Genomic DNA, 20,167 nt, shown 5'->3' on the forward strand with positions numbered 1-20,167 from the left:
ACACTAAAGACAAAATCGTCATGGACAGTCAAAATGTTAGTTGTTCACTTAAGTCTTCTTGCCTTCCGCCCCATTCCACTGTGGTACGCAGAGGGGAATCAGTGTTTGGCTTACCACAGCATCTCCAGCACCCAGCATCCCACCTGACACATGATAGGCTCCAGTCTCCTTGGCCATCTTTCATTTCCTACCATTTGCAAAGCTCTTTCCTGTTTCTTGGAGAAGGAAATGGCAACCCACTCCAGTATTCTTGCCTGGAAAATTCCTTGGATGGAGGAGCCTGGTAGGCTACAGTCCATGGGGTCACAGAGTCAGACACAACTGAAGGACTTCACTTTCCTGTTTCCAGAGCCATCAGTCAGTCAGTCAGTTTAGTTGCTCAGTCGTGTCTGACTCCTTGTGACCCCATGAATTGCAGCACGCCAGGCCTCCCTGTGCATCACCAACTCCCAGAGTTCACTCAAACTCACATCCATCGAGTCAGTGATGCTATCCAGCCATCTCATCCTCTGTCGTCCCCTTCTCCTCCTGCCCCCAATCCCTCCCAGCATCAGAGTCTTTTCCAATGAGTCAACTCTTCGCATGAGGTGGCCAAAGTACTGGAGTTTCAGCTTTAGCATCATTCCTTCCAAAGAACACCCAGGGCTGATCTCCTTCAGAATGGACTGGTTGGATCTTCTTGCAGTCCAAGGGACTCTCAAGAGTCTTCTCCAACACCACAGTTCAAAAGCATCAATTCTTCAGTGCTCAGCTTGCTTCACAGTCCAACTCTCATATACATACATCACTACTGAAAAAACCATAGCCTTGACTAGACGGACCTTTGTTGGCAAAGTAATGTCTCTGCTTTTCAATATACTATCTAGGTTGGTCATAACTTTCCTTCCAAGCTGTAAGTGTCTTTTAATTTCATGGCTGCAATCACCATCTGCAGTGATTTTGGAGCCCCCAAAAATAAAGTCTGACACCGTTTCCACTGTCGTCCCATCTATTTGCCATGAAGTGATGGGACCAGATGCCATGATCTTTGTTTTCTGAATGTTGAGCTTTAAGCCAACTTTTTCACTCTCCTCTTTCACTTTCATCAAGAGGCTTTTTAGTTCCTCTTCACTTTCTGCCATAAGGGTGGTGTCATCTGTATGTCTGAGGTTATTGATATTTCTCCTGGCAATCTTGATTCCAGCTTGTGCCTCCTCCAGCCCAGCATTTCTCATGATGTACTCTGCATATAGGTTAAATAAGCAGGGTGACAATATACAGCCTTGACGAACTCCTTTTCCTATTTGGAACCAGTCTGTTGTTCCATGTCCAGTTCTAACTGTTGCTTCCTGACCTGCATACAGATTTCTCAAGAGGCAGGTCAGGTGGTCTGGTATTCCCATCTCTTTCAGAATTTTCCACAGTTTATTGTGATCCACACAGTCAAAGGCTTTGGCATAGTCAATAAAGCAGAAATAGATGTTTTTCTGGAACTCTCTTGCTTTTTCGATGATCCAGCACATGTTGGCAATTTGATCTCTGGTTCCTCTGCCTTTTCTAAAACCAGCTTGAACATCTGGAAGTTCACGGTTCACGTATTGCTGAAGCCTGGCTTGGAGAATTTTGAGCATTACTTTACTAGCATGTGAGATGAGTGCAATTGTGCGGTAGTTTGAGCATTCTTTGGCATTGCCTGTCTTTTGGATTGGAATGAAAACTGACGTTTTCCAGTCCTGTGGCCACTGCTGAGTTTTCCAAATTTGCTGGCATAGTGAGTGCAGCACTTTCACAGCATCATCTTTCAGGATTTGGAATAGCTAAACTGGAATTCCATCACCTCCACTAGCTTTGTTCGTAGTGATGCTTTCTAAGGCCCACTTGACTTCACATTCCAGGATGTCTGGCTCTAGGTCAGTGATCACATCATTGTGATTATCTGGGTCATGAAGATCTTTTTTGTACAGTTTTTCTGTGTATTCTTGCCACCTCTTCTTAATATCTTCTGCTTCTGTTAGGTCCATACCATTTCTGTCCTTTATCGAGCCCAGATTTTACACACACTTGCACGTATGCATGCATATGTGTGCACACGTGCATTTGCTTCCATCATAGCATTCTGTTTGGTTCCACCACAGTCCATACTATAGTTTGTAATAATTCTTTGTACATTTCCTCAGCTTGGCTGTACATTCCAGAAAGAGAAAATATTCGTATCAGTGATCAGCCCATCCAAGAGACTCAATAAATAAAGGTTAAAGAACAAAAGAATGAGAATATAGGCAGAGGTAATAAACCTACACGAATTTTCATCCTAAGTTACATGGGCAGGTGGCATAAAATAAGGACAACATCTTAGACCAGAGGAGGAAAGATGGATTAATTAATAACCATCTATGATCGATTAAATAACCAAAACTAAAACAGAATCCATTTCTTCTTTATTCTACAACAAAATCAATTCCAAATGAGTCAAAGATATAAACCTTAAAAAAAATGAAGCCTTTAAAAAATAATAAACTTGAAGATGAAGATGTACAAGAAATCTTAATAATCTTAATGCAGACTTTTTTTCTAAGCAAGTCAAAGAAGAAAGGATGGATGTACTTAAATATGTAAAAATTAACACTTCCTTCACATGCATATACACGTTCCAAACATAAACAGAGACAAAAGATAAATTGGGGAATTATAATTCTCATACTTGACAAAAGCATGGATTTTATTATATATGTTCTGATAAGTAAATAATAAGAACTCTAATAACTCAAAATAAAAATAAAGGACATAAACAAGGAGAACACTGTAAAACTCATACAAATGGCTTTTAAGGACCAGGATATATTTTTTAAGAATATCAAAGGAAAGGAATGTAAATTAATCATGAGATAGCCATATTTTATCTTTGAAATTGGCAGAAATGAAGAAGTTTGATAATCTTTAGTGCTGGTCAATATGTGGAGAAAGAAGCACTGGCATATAACTGTAGAAGGCTATACACATTGTCCTGAAAGTCAGGTCTTTGAAAGTCATTCAGCATTTTTATTTCTGTGTGTAGGACAACTTGGCAGCATCTCTCAGAATTTTAAAGCACGTGGATGTGACAGTTGGACTATATAGAGAGCTGAGCGCCGAAGAATTGATGCTTTTGAACTGTGGTGTTGGAGAAGACTCTTGAGAGTCCCTTGGACTGTGAGGAGATTAAACCAGTCCATCCTAAAGGAAATCAGTCCTGAATATTCACTGGAAGGACTGATGCTGAAGCTGAAGCTCCAATACTTTAGCCACCTGATGTGAAGAACTGACTCATTGGAAAAGACCCTGATGCTAGGAAAGATTGGGGGCAGGAGGAGAAGGGGACAACAGAGGATGAGATGGCTGGATGGTATCACCAACTCAATGGACATGAGTTTGAGCAAGCTCAGGAAGTTGGTGATGGACAGGGAAGCCTAGAGGGCTGCGGTCCATGGGGGCACAAAGAGCTGGACACAACTAAGCAACTGAACTGAACTGAACAGAACTCTTTAGCCAACAATTGCATTCTAAGATTTTATTCTACAGATAAACATGCACACATATGCAAATATGCATAAATGAAGACAGTCATGCAAAAGACCAAAATAATCTAAACGACCTTGAATAGTGGACTGATTAAATAAGGTTTGGTTCATACCCATAGTAGACTAACATGTGTCCACCAAAAAAGAAATGTGCCAATGTCTTGTATCTATTTACTAAATGAAGCCCACAAGGCATGGAACAAAGGCAAACCCATTTTTTGAGAAAAAGAAGCCAATGATAGACAGATAAACATGGCTGTGTACGCATACCATTTCTGTAAGGACTCAAAGCTCAGAGGGGAGGAGCTGAGTGGTCAGTAGGCTTACTTTTCATGGTGCCTTTTCATATGATTAGGGGGAAAATGTGCCATCTGCACATATTATTTTTAAATTTAGAAGCTAGCTAGATTATAAAAAATGATGGTAGCATTACTCAGTGCAGCCTTCAAAAAGATCCTCTGTAACAATAATGGTGATGTTAGTAAAATAAAAAGATTTTTCAGTCTTGTTTGGTTAATGCTTTTATCACTCCAAGTATAAAGTTTTAAATGAACATCTAAAATAAAAAAAAGAGTAACGCTTTCAATAATTCAAGAGTGAGACAGGATTAGCCCTTTAGTTGTGAATAAGATCAACTTTAAAAGCCTATATTTAATTTATTTAAAAAATTTTTTTTTACTTTTAAAAAGATGGCCAACCAAGGCAGCATGGGCAGGTTAATATCAGTTGTTGCTGGAGTCACTCTCTACCCATCCCCAGCAATGTATTCAAATGCAATGCCAATGGTTACTTATTAAACTCAAGAGATATCATGCCCTAGGAAAACCATTATAAACTTGGCCTTTAGAAGAACTGATCTCTTCATGAAATACTGAACAACTGTCTCTGAAGAAACGAAAATGGGCAATCGTCATGTAAGTATTTATTGCTTTCGGGACTCACACCAAGTTCTAATTTTGGTTAACATGGAGAAATTTAAATTATGAAATCATGATTGATACTTTCATACTTTATCATTGTGATCACTCCTAATTGTTGGTTTTCACAGTTTCACAGTTTCAAAGCAAACTATGCTTTGAAAATGCATTTGAAATGTATTTTATTTCCATTAGAAATATTTTCAGAGGGATGAAAGAGAAGTATTTGGAACAAGGTGGAAAACAATGCCTTGCAGAGAGCAAGTGGTTAAAAATTTAAGGAATGTGTGATTAAAGCAGTTAGTTTGTAGCAAAGCTACACAAAGCTTCATAGATGTCACCCTCGGTGTTTTGGGACTACAGGTTCATGTTGTAAATATCAGGAGACAAAGCTACTAGGATTTTCACAAGCCTGTATAGCTTGGATTGAAGGGTGAAAATATCCCAGTACCAAACAACCAGGTATTTGTAAATATTCACAAAATAGATTTAATATTTTACTTTTCTTCTGAATGTCTAGGCTCATGTGAATAGCATGTCCGTAAACTATAAATGGCTAAAAATTGATGAAAATATTACCATTTGGAACTAACTAGGCACAAGGCAGTTCGGAGTTAAATCCTGGTTTTTTTTTTTTTTTAAACAGTGAAAAAAGTATACCCAAAGCAATGGCAATAAGAATTTTAATAAGGTTTTGCTGCACCTACTGTAACTTCCCACAGGAAGAAGGATTTATTGTGTGTACGCTAGGAATGAAGAGAATAAAAATCCAGAATTTTCTGTAAAGTACAACTTTATTTATAAGATATTTCTCCTTTGCCCTACATCAGACTTGCACTCAGATGGTTGCAAACCTACAAGCATTGTCTTCAGAGAGGCATTATTTTTGAAGTCATCTGTAAATACCATTATCATAGTGGCCAAGGTTATGAGGCTTCCATTTAGTTGGTCTTTCAGAGAAACTGAAACCTACTTTTAAAATACTCCTGATCCTGGGAACTCTCTGGTGGGCCAGTCATCAGGACTCTAAGCTTCCAATGCAGGTGGCCTGGGTTTGATCCCTGGTCGGGGAACTAAGATCACCATAAAGTGTGTGGTGTGGCCAAAAGCAAATAAAATTTTTTTAATTTTTTTTTAAATAAATAAGATACTTTTGATCCATGCAGAGGACCTCAGGAAAAATTATTGGCCCCTGCCTTAGCTGCTTCAGAGGATATTTTCACCCCTTGAAAGTCAACCCCATGGGGCCGTGGCTTGTATGAGTGGTCTAGCATTTTATGTATTTCTTTTTTGAATCTTCAGAGCCAATCTTACTCCCTGCCAGAAGGCAGTCAACACTTGCCCAAAGGGCAGGCCTTACCCTCGGCAGACCTGCAGCCTCTCAGCCACCCATCAGGGAGTGGAGAGCCAGAGTCCCACCAGCCTGTAAGCATTTATTTTCCCTCCAAATCATAAGTATGACCAGGCTTTCTCATGGGCCCCATATTACTCACCAATGACTTGTCATGCTGAACCCTCCAATCTGAAAAGGTCCCCATGAGGCATTCCTTCCAAGCAGGGACATTTTTCCCTGGAAAATGTTTGTTACCATATTTGCAGCTATGGTGAAAATTTAATCTAGGAACTGAGCTTCCCTTCCCAACAGTGTCCCTTAATGGTGCCCAGGAACAGGGAATGTGATCCTACACTATGCTCCTATGACACCGTAGAAAATATTAGTGGAATTTAACATGCATAAAGAATGATATGTTCTAAGACTGTGTTTCTAGATAAGTAAATGCAAAATCTTTTACAAGGACAAATGACTGAAAATGACAACAATAACAAAAATTAGAAAATGACTTGAATACGTACAAACTTAAAACTCAGATGCTTATAGTTTTAAAGTAGCTATACTTCCTGGTGGTGGCTTAGTGGTAAAGAATCCGCCTTCCAATGCAGGAGACACAAGAGACTCAGGTTCAACCCTTGGGTCAGGAGGATCACCTGGAGAAGAAAGTGGCAACCCACTCCACTATTTTTACCTGGAAAAATTCACAAACAGGGGAGCCTGGTGGGCTACAGTCCACGGGATTGCAAAGAGTTGACATGATTGAGTGAGCACGCGCGCGCGCGCGCGCACACACACACACACACACACACACACACACACTCACTCAACCAAAACACATTTGGAAACTAAATGTTAGCAAAATACAAGTCCATGATGTGCAAAAGTATGTTGTTGATTTAGTGTAATAGATAATGTTCTTGTGCTGAGGTTAAATGCTGGGCTCAATGCAAAAATGGCACGGATAGCTATTATGTGGTTTTTCTGAGTTACAGCATCCCTGAAATATGATGTGGTGTGTGACTTCTTAGTTCTCCCATCACGTTTCTCTATCCTAACTACTGAGAAACCTTTGTTTATAAGACTCCCTGTAAGACAATTGGGCATTCTCTTAGCCAAAATGCAGGCTTTTTACATTAAACCTCCTTCTGTTCTTTGTTCTTTTATCATGAGCTTGTAACAATTAAAGTATGTTATTTGGCGTGCTTTATAAATAGAAACACAAACACAGGCATTGAGATCATGTGCTAGCGCCTGCTCAACCTGATGATCCAGCATGCTTCATACTAGTTTTTCAGTGCAGTTCAGCTTAGTTGCTCAGTCATGTCCAACTCTTTGTAACCCATGGACTCCAGCATGCCAGGCTTCCCTGTCTATCACCAACTCCTAGATCCCACTCAAACTCATGTCCATAGTGTTAGTGATGCCATCCAACCATCTCACCCTCTGTCGTCCCCTTCTCCTCCCACCTTCAGTCTTTCCCACCCAGCATCAGGGTCTTTTCCAATGAGTCAGTTCTTTGCTTCAGGTGGCCAAAGTATTGGAGCTTCAGCTTCAACATCAGTCCTTCCATTGAATATTCAGGACTGATTTCCTTTAGGATGAACTGGTTGGATCTCCTTGCAGTCCAAGTGACTCTCAAGAGTCTTCTCCAAAACCACAGTTAAAAAAGCCTACTAGGAAAGCTGAATCTCTCAAAATATGTCCATAAAGCAGAGTCCATAGATAACTGTTTGACAAATATTGGTCTAAAGCCATTTGAAAGTTGGAAATCATATTTTCCAAGGTACTCTGATATGGAATCCTAGTGAATTCCGAAAACTGAAAATTACTTTTTTCCTTTGTGTTTTTCTCCAATGCTTTTGCCATCATCCTTGATTTTTCTGAATTCCAGACATAGTGTTTCTACCTAACCTGTTTGGAGCAGTAAGAACTGACACTGGTATATTATTATCATTTGCTGAAACACACAGTGTTCAGAGTCTGCTTAGCCTAGAGACCATGTCTCTGCTCAATGAGCTTTGTGCAGAGACAGAAAAATAGATCTTCATGAAAAAAGCTTAGGTTCAGCCAGATGACTCTTCCTCTGTGTGAGTTATTTTCAAGATACTAACCATTTGGAGGAAAACAGAATATTGTGACAAAGAGTGAGATGACTTAGTCACAAGAGTATGGCTGTAGAGGGCAGAGTCATAGACAGGAAGCAAGATCTAGGGGTGCCATGGATAAATGTGGAAATCATCACAAACTCAAGAGGACTATTGATTTCTGGAAAATTTTTTCGAGACAAATGAACTGGTGCTAAAAAAGTACTACTGAATTTCTACTCATAGCATGGACCCTGGACTAGTAGCAATGTCCACATGGCTGGAGTGCTTTTAGAAATACAGAATCTGGGACTTTCCTGATAGTCCAGTGGTTAAGAATCCAAGTTGTAATGTGGGGGACACGAGCTTTATCCCTGATTGAGGAACTAAGATCTCATATGTCGAGGAACAACTAAGCCCACACACCACAAACAGAGAGCCTGCCTGCAGCAACTACTGAAGCCCTTGCACTCTGGGGCCAAGTGCCACAGCTAAGACCTGACACAGACAAAGAAAAAAAAATGCAGAATCTCAGGCCCACCCAGACCTACTTAATCAGAATCTACACTTTAACAAGATCCCCAAGTGTTTCCCATGCATGTTGAAGTTGAGAAGTACCCAACTGGGGAACAAGTTCTTCAACTTGCCTGGATGTTGGAGTTACCTGGGGGTTCTAAAAACCAGCGAGGCCTGAGTCCCACCCACAGAGAATCTGAATTAATTGGTCTGGTAGTTGGCCTGGGTGTTGGGTTTTCTAAACGCTCCCCAGGCAATGCTGATGAGCACAGAGTTTGAGAAATGGTGACCCACACACCACAATCCTGGCAAGACCAGGTCAGCACACTGCTGATGAACGAAGTGTCATTGTGAGTGCCTGGAAATGAAAACGATCTCATAAATGTCAGAACATCTGCTCAGTGATCCCCAGGGTGTTTGTCAAGATGCCACGTTTATGACTCGCTTGTGCTGATATTTAACCAATACAAATATTGTCTGAAATGGGACTACGTGGTGGACCGTGAACACCCAAGAGATACATGACAGGTGGGGCCTAGGTCAGGATTCCTGAGAAAAGAGGTGAGGCTCTAAAGACAGCTGAAATGTGATGGGGAATTTAAGACAAAAGTACATATGGCTTTAACCAAGAGTGCTTTCAACTGTGATCCCCAAACTCAAAGAATCACAGTGACCCCCAAATAAAAACCAGCCTAGACTATGCAGGAATATCTCTCCTATCAGGAAAACTTTTGTCCTGCAGAGTTAGTCCTTTAGATCATCACCATCCGGAAGAGGAAATAAAAATGGCCTCTGCCATCAAAACATGACATGCACTAAAGCAAGCTTTATTTAATGACAACTCTCCCACATGAAGTTTAACTACGTTTTAGGCAAAATTACACAATCTTGGCTTTGGAGGTGTCTTGGCTATAATAGATTAAAAGCAGTCATTTAAAAGAGGTGCAGGATAAAGACTGGCAAGGACAAATACACTGACAGAAGGAAGAACATGTAACTGAAAACTTGACCCAGGACAAACTTGACCCAGGAACTCTGAAGGTGTAGGAGCCTGGGGCACTTTGAGTACAGGATGGATTTGAGCACATCCCAACACAGCCAAACATCTCTACTCTACAGCACAGCAACATGACCCCAACACCCAGCAATAATGGGCATCACTGGAGGTTTAAAAGGGCCTTTTGAAATGATGATGGTAATGACAACAGACATTTTTTAAGTTGTTGTGAGGCAGTGAATAGCTTTGAGCACAGTGGCCCACGAAATTTGAGCCCTTTATAAAGCACTCCATGTATATACAAGTGTCAGTCCTCACAGCAATTCTAATAGTAAGGTACTATTATTATTAGTCCTCTTTTAAATTGTGGAAAGTGAAGCAAAGAGAGGTTAGGTTATTTGTCTGAGGTTGTATTAATATATCTAATAAGAGGTAGTGGAGATGATGGAATTCCAGTTGAGCTATTTCAAATCCTAAAAGATGATGCTGTGAAAGTGCTGCACACAATATGCCAGCAAATTTGGAAAACTCAGCAGTGGCCACAGGACTGGAAAACGTCAGTTTTCATTCCAATCCCAAAGAAAGGCAATGCCAAAGAATGCTCAAACTACTGCACAATTGCACTCATCTCACATGCTAGTAAAGTAATGCTCAAAATTCCCCAAGCCAGGCTTCAGCAATACGTGAACCGTGAACTTCCAGATGTTCAAGCTGGTTTTAGAAAAGGCAGAGGAACCACAGATCAAATTGCCAACATCCGCTGGATCATCAAAAAAGCAAGAGAGTTCCAGAAAAACATCTATTTCTGCTTTATTGACTATGCCAAAGCCTTTGACTGTGTGGATCACAACAAACTGTGGAAAATTCTGAAAGAGATGGGAATACCAGGCCACCTGACCTGCCTCTTGAGAAACCTGTATGCAGGTCAGGAAGCAACAGTTAGAACTGGACATGGAACAACAGACTGGTTCCAAATAGGAAAAGGAGTACGTCAAGGCTGTATACTGTCACCGTGCTTATTTAACTTCTATGCAGAGTACATCATGAGAAACACTGGGCTGGAAGAAGCACAAGCTGGAATCAAGATTGCTGGGAGAAATATCAATAACCTCAGATATGCAGGTGACACCACCCTTACGGCAGAAAGTGAAGAGGAACTAAAAAGCCTCTTGATGAAAGTGAAAGAGGAGAGTGAAAAAGTTGGCTTAAAGCTCAACATTCTGAAAACGAAGATCATGACATCTGGTCCCATCACTTCATGGGAAATAGATGGGAAAACAGTGGAAACGGTGTCAGACTTTATTTTGGGGGGCTCCAAAATCACTGCAGATGGTGATTGCAGCCATGAAATTAAAAGACGCTTACTCCTTGGAAGGAAAGTTATGACCAACCTAGATAGCATATTCAAAAGCAGAGACATTACTTTGCCAACAAAGGTTTGTCTAGTCAAGGCTATGGTTTTTCCTGTGGTCATGTATGGATGTGAGAGTTGGACTGTGAAGAAAGCTGAGCGCCGAAGAATTGATGCTTTTGAACTGTGGTGTTAGAGAAGACTCTTGAGAGTCCCTTGGACTACAAGGAGATCCAACCAGTCCATTCTAAAGGAGATCAGTCCTGGGTGTTCTTTGGAAGGAATGATGCTAAAGCTGAAACTCCAGTACTTTGGCCACCTCATGTGAAGAGTTGACTCATTGGAAAAGACTCTGATGCTGGGAGGGATTAGAGGCAGGAGGAAAAGGGGATGAGAGAGGATGAGATGGCTGGATGGCATCACCGACTCAATGGACATGAGTTTGAGTGAACTCTGGGAGTTGACGATGGACAGGGAGGCCTGGCGTGCTGCAATTCATAGGGTGGCAAAGAGTCGGACACGACTGTACCGCTGAACTTAACTGAACTGAATAAGAGGTAAACATGAATTAGGGTTTGGGTAGAAACTCTTCACACTATGTCTTGAGCTCCTATTACACTAACTAGAAGCTAATCAACAGGGATGTCTACAACTATGGAACTGGATTATCACTTCATGATGTCTTTACCCCATCTCTGAGCTTTCTCCTTCTATCCTCATCCCCACACTGGAATAGATGCTTTTCTGTAGTGCTTCCATAATATTCCGTGTATAATGCCATCACTTCTCTCCCAGGTGATTCTGGAACTATTTATACATCACTGGACAGAACTGGACTGACGGCTCCAACTGCCCTGGGTGTTGGACTGTGTCTCGTTCGTCTTAGCATCCCCAGTACCAACACAATACCTGGTGCACAGCAAATGTGAATGAATTCATGCATTCACTATGATTTCTTATTTTTTTCCACTACATTTATTTATTTATGTTTGTGCTGGGTCTTGCTGCTGGGGTTTCCTCTACTTGCAGAGAGCAGGAGCTACTCTCTAGTTGCAGTGCATAGGCTTCTCATTGCAGTGGCTTCTCTTGTGTGGAGCACAGGCTTTAGGGCACAGGCTTCAGGAGCTGTGGCTCCTGGGCTCTGGAGCACAGGCTCAGTAGCTGTGGTGCATGGGCTTAGCTGTTCTGTGACATGTGGGATTTTCCTGGATCGGGGATCAAACCTGAGTCTCCTCTTCTTATGAGGATACCAATCACTGGATTTAGGACCCTCCCTCAGTCTGAGCTCATCTAAAACTCCTTAACTAATTATATCTGCAAAGGTTCAATTTCCAAATACGGTCACATTCTGAGGTTCTGAGTAGACATGAATTCAGGGGCACTGGTCAACCCACTACTCCAAGAAAATTGGGTTTCATTGCCTTAAGCTAGTAGTGGTTTTCAAACTTTGCATAGCAGATTCCTTTGGAAGACTTATTTAAACAGAGAGCTGGGCCCCATCTGCAGAGAGTCTGATTCAGTAGACGCTGTATAGTGGAGCCGGAGAATCTGCATTTCTGACAAGTTCCCTGGTGATGCTGACACTGCTGTCTAGGCACCACACCTGGAGAACTACTATCTTAGGCAACAGAGAAGCCCCAGTCGATCTCAGACAAGGGGATGACAAGGTGGGCATTTTGGATGGACCATGCTGGAAGCTGGTGGAGAAAGGTGTGGAGAGAAACATGACCAAAGGCAAGTAAAGCCCCTGAAAGACAGTGGCCCTGGAGAAAGATGATGAACCCCTGCCCTGAACTGAAACAGTGACAATGGGATTGGAGAGAAAATGACAGATGGGAGGGTCAAATGGACATAACTTGCTAACTGACAAGATATGGGAGGTGGGGGACAAGAAAGACTCCACGGAGCCTCCCAGCTACCTGGCTGTGAATGCAGAATGATGGTGGCGCACCCTGAGAGTGAGGACAAGTCTGCAAGGTGAAAGGATGAATTTGGTTTGGGGATCTGTTGGGTTTGAAATATCTGGGTATTACACCTAACATAGCTGAATCTGAAACTCAAGAGAGAAGTCTGGGGTTGAGGTGGTTTGTAAGTATAAATTCTGGGGGTTTTTTTGTTTTGTTTTTAAGCAAGTATGTATGTTCACAAACTACTGGACTGACAGTGGCTTCAATAACAAAGACCTTAAGTTATTAACTCTGACAGAAAGCCTGAATGCAGGGAACTCCAGGGCTGGTTCAGCAGTTCAGTCCCATCACTAAGGACTCAGGGTACCCCTGCCTTTCCGTTCTGCCACCCCCGAGGTACTGGCAACATCTCCACTCATGGATGCAAGAGAATGGCCACGTGCGTGTTCAGGTTTGCAATCTCACAGGATAGAGTCACAGGCAAGAAGGAAAGGGGTAGAGAAAAAGTGGGTTTCTCTTCTGTAAACAGTCCCCTGTCAGTGAGGATAATCTTCTGGGAAACCCCAGGCAGACATCTCTTTGTATCACTTTGGCCGGAATTGGTCAAAAGCCCACTGCAAGACCAATGACTGACAAAGATGAAGAGCACGGTGATGGATCACGATTCATCCCAAACGCTGGGGAATCATCCTGTCAGTAAGTGTTCTTTCCCTCTCCTCTCTCTCTCACACTCTCTCCTTCTTTCTATGTCTTGGCCTCATTCTCTCCTATCGAAAATGAACCTTGCCTTTTGAATACTGGGAAGGCAAAAGGAGTTGATGAGGGGGAGACCTGGCCAGTTCAGGCACCACAGAGAATTCCACAGCCTCACATAGCTCCAGATTAACTACCCTAAGGAAAAGAGTTTTCTCTAAGCAGCCATACATACAATGCCAAAGACAATTCTGATTGACTTGGGTATGTACCTATTTCCCGGACTATCATGTTAGCCAAGGTTGGCCTTACCTATTCTTAGGGATGGGTGGCATTGCTTTGTCAGTATTACTTTCTTATAACTACTGGCTCTTTGTTTTTAAGTGTAGAGTCATAGTTTTAGTATTTTATTTTGTATTGGAGTATACATGCCTTACAACGTTGTGTTGCTTTACAATGTTGCTTCTGCTGTACAACAAAGGGAATCAGCTATCTATATACATATATCCTCTCCCTCTAGAGCCTCCCTCCCACCCCCAACTATAGTTTTTTATTAATATTATTATGACTACAAATATGACTACTATTGAAATAGAAAGAGAATGAAGATTTAAAGATCAGATGGGAAGGCAGTAGAATAAATCGCCCTTCTGGGGATGTGGGTTTGGATTATGGTGGGAATGAAAAGGAAGACAAAAATGATGAAAAGAATTTTAGAGAAATAATTAAGAAGTTTGGACCCAATGCATAGTTCAACTCTCTTACCAGGGGAAAGAATAGCATTCGTTGTTTTGATTCCAGAGGAGACAAAAATCCGCTTAAAGCAAATTTCCCTCTTTCACCTTGTTTCCTCTTCAGCAAATCTGAACTTGTTCACAAAATGTTGGTTATGCCCCAATACACAGCACTATTCAATGCTGCAATGGCTCAGCTCAGCCCCTGATATTTTCAATTTTCAATTCCATCTGCCCACTTATCATTGACTGCAGAGGATCCCAGAGTATACTTGCTTCCTTTTTTCCTGTAAGCAATGAATCCCAAGTTTATAATGCTCACTGAATTGGAAGGGGGAAAAAAAGTCTTTGGGAATAGAAAAAAGACATGGATAATTCTTTTCTAATGGGGAAAGTGCTTCATTTTTCATCACTCTTGAAGGCATGTCTCCTTTCATAGTTGAGGAATAGCCATCATCTCCCCATCACCACTTTATCCTCCAAGTGCACTTTTGTTAAGGCAATACAGCAGTCATTGACTATCTGAAGGTTTTAACACTCTTTAGAGGCCTCTAAATCCCCAAACAATCTGTGGACAACCTCAAAGCAGACATTTCTCCCAGGACACAAAATCTGGTTTTGAGACACTGATCGTGTTCTGCCTCTAGTAGAAATTCGGGGTTGTCCAGCCCAACACAGTACTGAAGGGCCTCCCAAAGGAGCTGCCAACTGGGGCTGTGATTCAGACAAAGAAGCAGGTGGGATAACAAGCTTTTACCTTGGGACCAACTTTAACTTGAACTCTTCCTCCTAGTTACCTTAACCCAGTACTCATCTTTCAGATGTGTCATCTGGGTTCCTTTGAAAGAAAATCAAAGAGAGAAAGACCCCATGGTCCACTTCTAATCCCCTCTTTTAAGTAACCACAGCAATGCCCTCTTTGTGACTGGGGACCTTGTTACCTAGGTGTCATTTACCACCAGAAGCTTGGCCTTCTCAACACCTTCAGGTGACATGTTGATGGAACTGTCACAGCCATGCGATCAGGGCTGTAGACCCTTCACAGATCAGACTTTAGCACTACTGACACTTGGAACCAGGTAATTCTTTGCTGCGGGGGCTTGCTGTGTGCCCTGTAGGATTTTTATTAGAGTCCCTTGGCCTGCGTGACTGGATACCACCAACACTCCCCTATTTGTGACGACCGAAAACTCTCTAGACTTTGCCCAATGTCCCTAGAGGGGCAAAATCACTCCTTGTCGGCTGAGATCCACTTCACGAGGCACAGACCTTAAATGGGAAAGCAAGGCCACTGGACAGGAGAAGTCCCGATAATGTCCTTATCTGGCTGAGATTCCACCAGCAATCATGCCTTCCTGCCCCTCTGGCCCAGGCTCTCTCTCCCACTGATTGCCCCTCTTATCACAGGGCAAAAGCCAACTCATCTTGAACCTTGACCCTTGTCCTCCTGTTGATGACCTCAGCAGTCGAGAGGCAGTGGTCCCCCCTACCCCAAAGGTCCTTAGCTCATTAATTAAGTTCTGATAGCCAGAATGCAAAGAGCTTCCCTGCAGAAATACCCAGGAACAAGACTGCCGAGCTACTGGTTTTCCTCCCTAGATGAACACTGCTCATCTGGAAAGACACTGTCTGAAATAATCAGGAGTCAGTTTGCTCACCTCTCCTCTGGGTGGAGCCCCCTCAAAGACTTGCCCCAATCAATCTCCCCCTAAATGCAGGAATCAGCTTTGCTACTGGTCAGTGTGACCCTGGCCAGTCCTAGTTAAAATGGAGGCATAGCTACATGGTGAAATTACTAAATATTCTTATAAGATGGAAACTGTGCTTAAATATACCCAATGGAGTACATTGCAATGCATTTTTTTCTATTTATTAATAATAGTTTAACTTTTTGCTCTGACAAGCATCAAAGTGGATTTGGATTTAAAACTCCTGAAAAACAAGGCTTTCAAGACCAGAGACAGGGTGTGGTAAGCTTCTCACATTGTTTGTGTTTCTGAGTGTATTGCTAGTACCTTTGAAAACAATGGCACACACCACCTTGATGAGTCTTAAGTTCACATCTCCTTAAGGTCAAGTCTTGGAGAAGGCAATGGCACCCCACTCCAGTACTCTTGCCTGGAAAATCCCATGGACGGAGGAGCCCAGTGGGCTGCAGTCCATGGGGTCGCGAAGAGTCGGACACGACTGAGCGACTTCCCTTTCACTTTTCACTTTCATGCATTGGAGAAGGAAATGGCAACCCACTCCAGTGTTCTTGCCTGGAGAATCCCAGGGACGGGGAGCCTGGTGGGCTGCCGTCTATGGGGTCTCGAAGAGTCGGACACGACTGAAGCGACTTAGCAGCAGCAGCAGCAAGGTCAAGTCTCAACCTCATAGTCACCTTTGACGGTAAATACCACATTGAGATGTATAACCCAAAGAGCATAGCCTAAGAAATTGTGTCTTTCTGGAAAATGACCTAACAATGCCAATCTTCTTTAAATGTTCTTAAAATGCCAATCTATAAAATTTAAATTATAGAAACCCCAAATTTAAGAGAAAGATCACTTTTTAAATCTAAAAAGTTTCACTTACTTTTCAGAACACACAGCCTATGTAAGTATTTAATTTTGAGATCTGATCCAAGGGGATGCTTTTTCTATTTTCAGCCTTATTTGCCCAGTCTTGCAAATATTTGTACTCATTCAGAGTGATGGCTTCCCTAGTGGCTCAGATGGTAAAGATGGTAAAGAATCTGCCTGCAATGCAGGAGACCTGGCTTCAATCCCTGGGTCGGGAATATCCCCCAGAGAAGGGAATGGCTAATGCACTCCAGTATTCTTGCCTGGAGAATTCCATGGACAGAGAAGCCTGGTGGGCTACAGTCCATGGTGTCACAAAGAGTCAGACACGACTGAGACTAACACTAACAGAGTGATGGCCAAATCTTTAATAGTCACACCTGTCACTTTAAAAACTCCATCTTTGAAAGGACAAATCAATAGAAACAAAGAGCTCCCTGGTTCTCAGCACCCTTCAAAGGTTTCCTAACGCGCTTTCCTAGCTATCTGGTCTACATCTTTGGCTAATAGACTTCTAAAGCTGATTCAAGTGGAAAGAGGATCTAAGAACAGAGGAATCAGCTTTGCTATTAGTCAATGTGACCATTGTAAGTCCTAATTAAAACAGAGGAATAGTTGCATGGCAAAAATTACCAAATATTCTTGTAAGATTGAAACTGTGCTGAAATATGCCCAACAGAGTACACTATTATATGTGGTTTTTTTTTCTATTTAATAGTTAAACTTTTTGTTCTGACAAGCATTTAAGTGGATTTTGATTTAAAACCAAAAAAAGCAAGACATTTAATCAAACTTATTGTTTCAAGGAAACCATGGCCAAGAAGCAATCGGCTTAATGAAACAATATGCCACTGATCACCCAAGATTCATGTTTAAAGAGGTGAATGACCCCTCTGTTGTGTTTCAAATTGCCTCTCAGTGTCTACTAAATGTATCTGTGGAAACGTCACCAGGACAGTATCTAGCTCTAAATTCATCGACTTTAAATAGTACAATACTTTGCATTCATGCTAACTGGTTTCAAAGTACAAATGAGTGGCCAGTTAGGGGTAAAAGAACATTGTCCTTGGAGATAGGAATCCAGTTTTTTTCCATAATCGAGTAAGTGACTCTGGGCAGATGACTTCACCACCAAGCTTCAGTGTATCTGTAAAATGAGGTGATTGGATACTTTGAACAATGTTTCCCAGACTTCACACTTAAGTGTGACCTTTTGGAATGTTTCCAAATACTTGTGCCACATGTTTTATTAATAGTTCTATTTTCTTTAAATCCACTCATCTTTTTGACACAAATTTATCTTAAAAAGAAACCTTGTATTAATACCGTAAATGGGAAACTAGTATCACTTGACATAAACACAAAAAGGGAGAAAAGTGTATTAAACTCAAACTAAATACTATTGCCAGCCAAAGGCTCAGATTCTGTCATTCGTTTTCTGATAAAAAACAATTGTTTGCATAAAATAGAGAAGGTGTTTGCAAAGTAACTATCTGAGGCTTTCTGGGCCACATAATCTTTGTTGTTGGTAGTGGTTTAGTCGCTAAGTTGTGCCCGGCTCTTGCCACACCATGGGCTATAGACCACCAGGCTCCTCTGTCCATGGGATTTCCCAGGCAAGAATACTGTTGCTGTTTCCTTCTTCAGGGGATCTTCCCCACCCAGGGATTGAACCTGTGTCTCCTGCATGACAGGCCATTTCTTTACCACTGAACCACCAGGGAAGCCTTACAACCTTTGTTGCAGCTACTCAATTCTGCTATTGTAGTGTGGGAGCAGTCATTGACCAAATGGGTATGAGTGGGTTGGTTATGTCCCATGCTGGTTATGTTAAATAAATAAAAACTTTCTTTACAAAAACAGGTAATGGACTGGATTTGGCCCCCATCTATAGTTTGCCAGCTCCTGGACTGGAAAAGTGTGAAAAACATACTGTTACCAGACAAAGACTGGCTATTCACAAGAATCTAGAGAGAATTTTAAAAGGAACTCCTCTCCCAGTTGGAAATCCAGTGGGTTTTAATATCTTCAGCGTTCCATGTTATCTACTTTGAAAAACCCTTGGTTGAATTTCTACCCTAAGAACCTCTGATAAAACTCTTCCCTTTATCTTTTACACCCTGGATAAAGTCTAGGATTTCTTTCTTGTACAAACACTCAGTGTATATATTTTTAAAGCTTTCTCATTCATGGAAATATCAGTTGGAAATGTCTTAATTTTTAAGACACCAGTGGTTTTTACCCTTGGTTACACATTAGAATTATCTGGAGAGTTTTTAAAATACCTATACCTTGTATATCTGCATGCATGCTCAGTCACTTAGTCCTGTCTGACTCTGCAACTCCATGGACTGCAACCTGCCAGGCTCATCTGTCCATGGGATTATCTAGGCAATGATACTGGAGTGTATTGCCATTTCTTTCTCTAGGGGCTCTTTCCCAACCCAGAGATAAAACCCACGTTTCCTATGTATTGGCAGGCAGATTCTTTACCACTGAGCCACCTGGGAAGCCCATACCTACTATATACATATATCTTAATGATTCAGATTTAATAGGACTCAGTCATTTGTGTGTGTGCATGCTGGCTATTGCCAACTTGCACAGTCAGTTTCAGCTAGGGTGACCACCTATCCTGGTTCACCTGGACTGTCTCAGCGTTAGCACTGAAAACCCAGGATTTCCCAGGAAACCCTCCATTCTTGGGCAGTCAAACGGTTGTTTGCCTCAGCGCCAGCCCACCACTGGCAGAAAATCCTCATTTCTTTCCAGCAGGGTCAGGACAGTTTCAGAGAGAAGATGAGGCTTCAGTAAATTTCCTTAAGTAGATCCATTCTCCTCCGTTGCCCATGGAACCGACGGTGGGCAGCCAGGTATTTAAAAACAAGGGGACACGAGGCTCCATGCTGTCAGTTTCTAAGCTCTGCTGGCCCTCTGCAGACTCAGGCAGGACAGGGAGGAATCCATCCATCACAGCATCCGCCCTCTGCTTCCCCTGCCTCACATGGACAGGCCCCTGGCTAGTAAGACAAACCAGCAGCCGTTTTTGCACAGATTCTGTCAGGCAGAGAGAAGTGACCTTTTACCTGTGAGAATGTTTGACAGTTCATCAGGCTGGTAAGCAGTCACCCCAAGGGGGCAAACATCAGAAACTGGTCCTGTGGCTGGCCTCATGCCTTCTCAGTCTTCACAATGCCTCCACTAAAATTCAGTTCCCTGGCACACTGTGGTCCTCGAACGATGATCCCTATGGCAAGATGTCTTAGTAGCAGGAAAAGGGGTAACTGGAAGACTTGGAAGGAGATGGGGAGAGGAGGACGAGTCCCAAGAGCCTATTGGAGCAGGTCGGAAAAGTCAGTCCCTCCCTGGCCAACTCTGATCACTGTAATGAAAGCGTTCTCCCCAGTCCTCACATGTTCTCTTTTTTCCCCAGTTTTTTTTTTTTTAAACATAATCTTTGCTATTTATTTATTTATGTCTATACCATAGTGGCATGTGGGATGTTAGTTCCCCAATTGGGAACTGAACCTGTGTT

At 42.1% G+C, this 20,167-nt stretch overlaps 1 protein-coding gene and 1 long non-coding RNA gene across 3 annotated transcripts in view; both read left to right on the forward strand.

Moving 5' to 3' along the window:
- Nucleotides 1-4,346: 4,346 nt before the first annotated feature.
- Nucleotides 4,347-20,167, forward strand: part of ANXA13 (annexin A13) — a 57,277-nt gene continuing 41,456 nt past the window's right edge. The window contains exons 1-2 of one of the 2 annotated variants that reach the window (XM_061438669.1): nucleotides 4,351-4,450; nucleotides 5,756-5,878. In XM_061438669.1, the coding sequence (XP_061294653.1) occupies nucleotides 4,436-4,450; nucleotides 5,756-5,878 (138 nt within the window). In that variant the 5' untranslated portion in view covers nucleotides 4,351-4,435. Of the gene's footprint in view, nucleotides 4,451-5,755; nucleotides 5,879-20,167 lie in introns of both variants that reach the window. The other variant, XM_061438670.1, reaches the window with a different exon arrangement.
- On the forward strand, nucleotides 11,928-18,748 carry LOC133260380 (uncharacterized). Its single transcript, XR_009740798.1, has 2 exons — nucleotides 11,928-15,147; nucleotides 15,973-18,748. It is a non-coding gene; the product is annotated as an uncharacterized LOC133260380 (long non-coding RNA).

The sequence above is a fragment of the Bos javanicus genome, chromosome 14, assembly GCF_032452875.1.
Source record: "Bos javanicus breed banteng chromosome 14, ARS-OSU_banteng_1.0, whole genome shotgun sequence".
NCBI classification, from domain to species: Eukaryota; Metazoa; Chordata; class Mammalia; order Artiodactyla; family Bovidae; genus Bos; species Bos javanicus.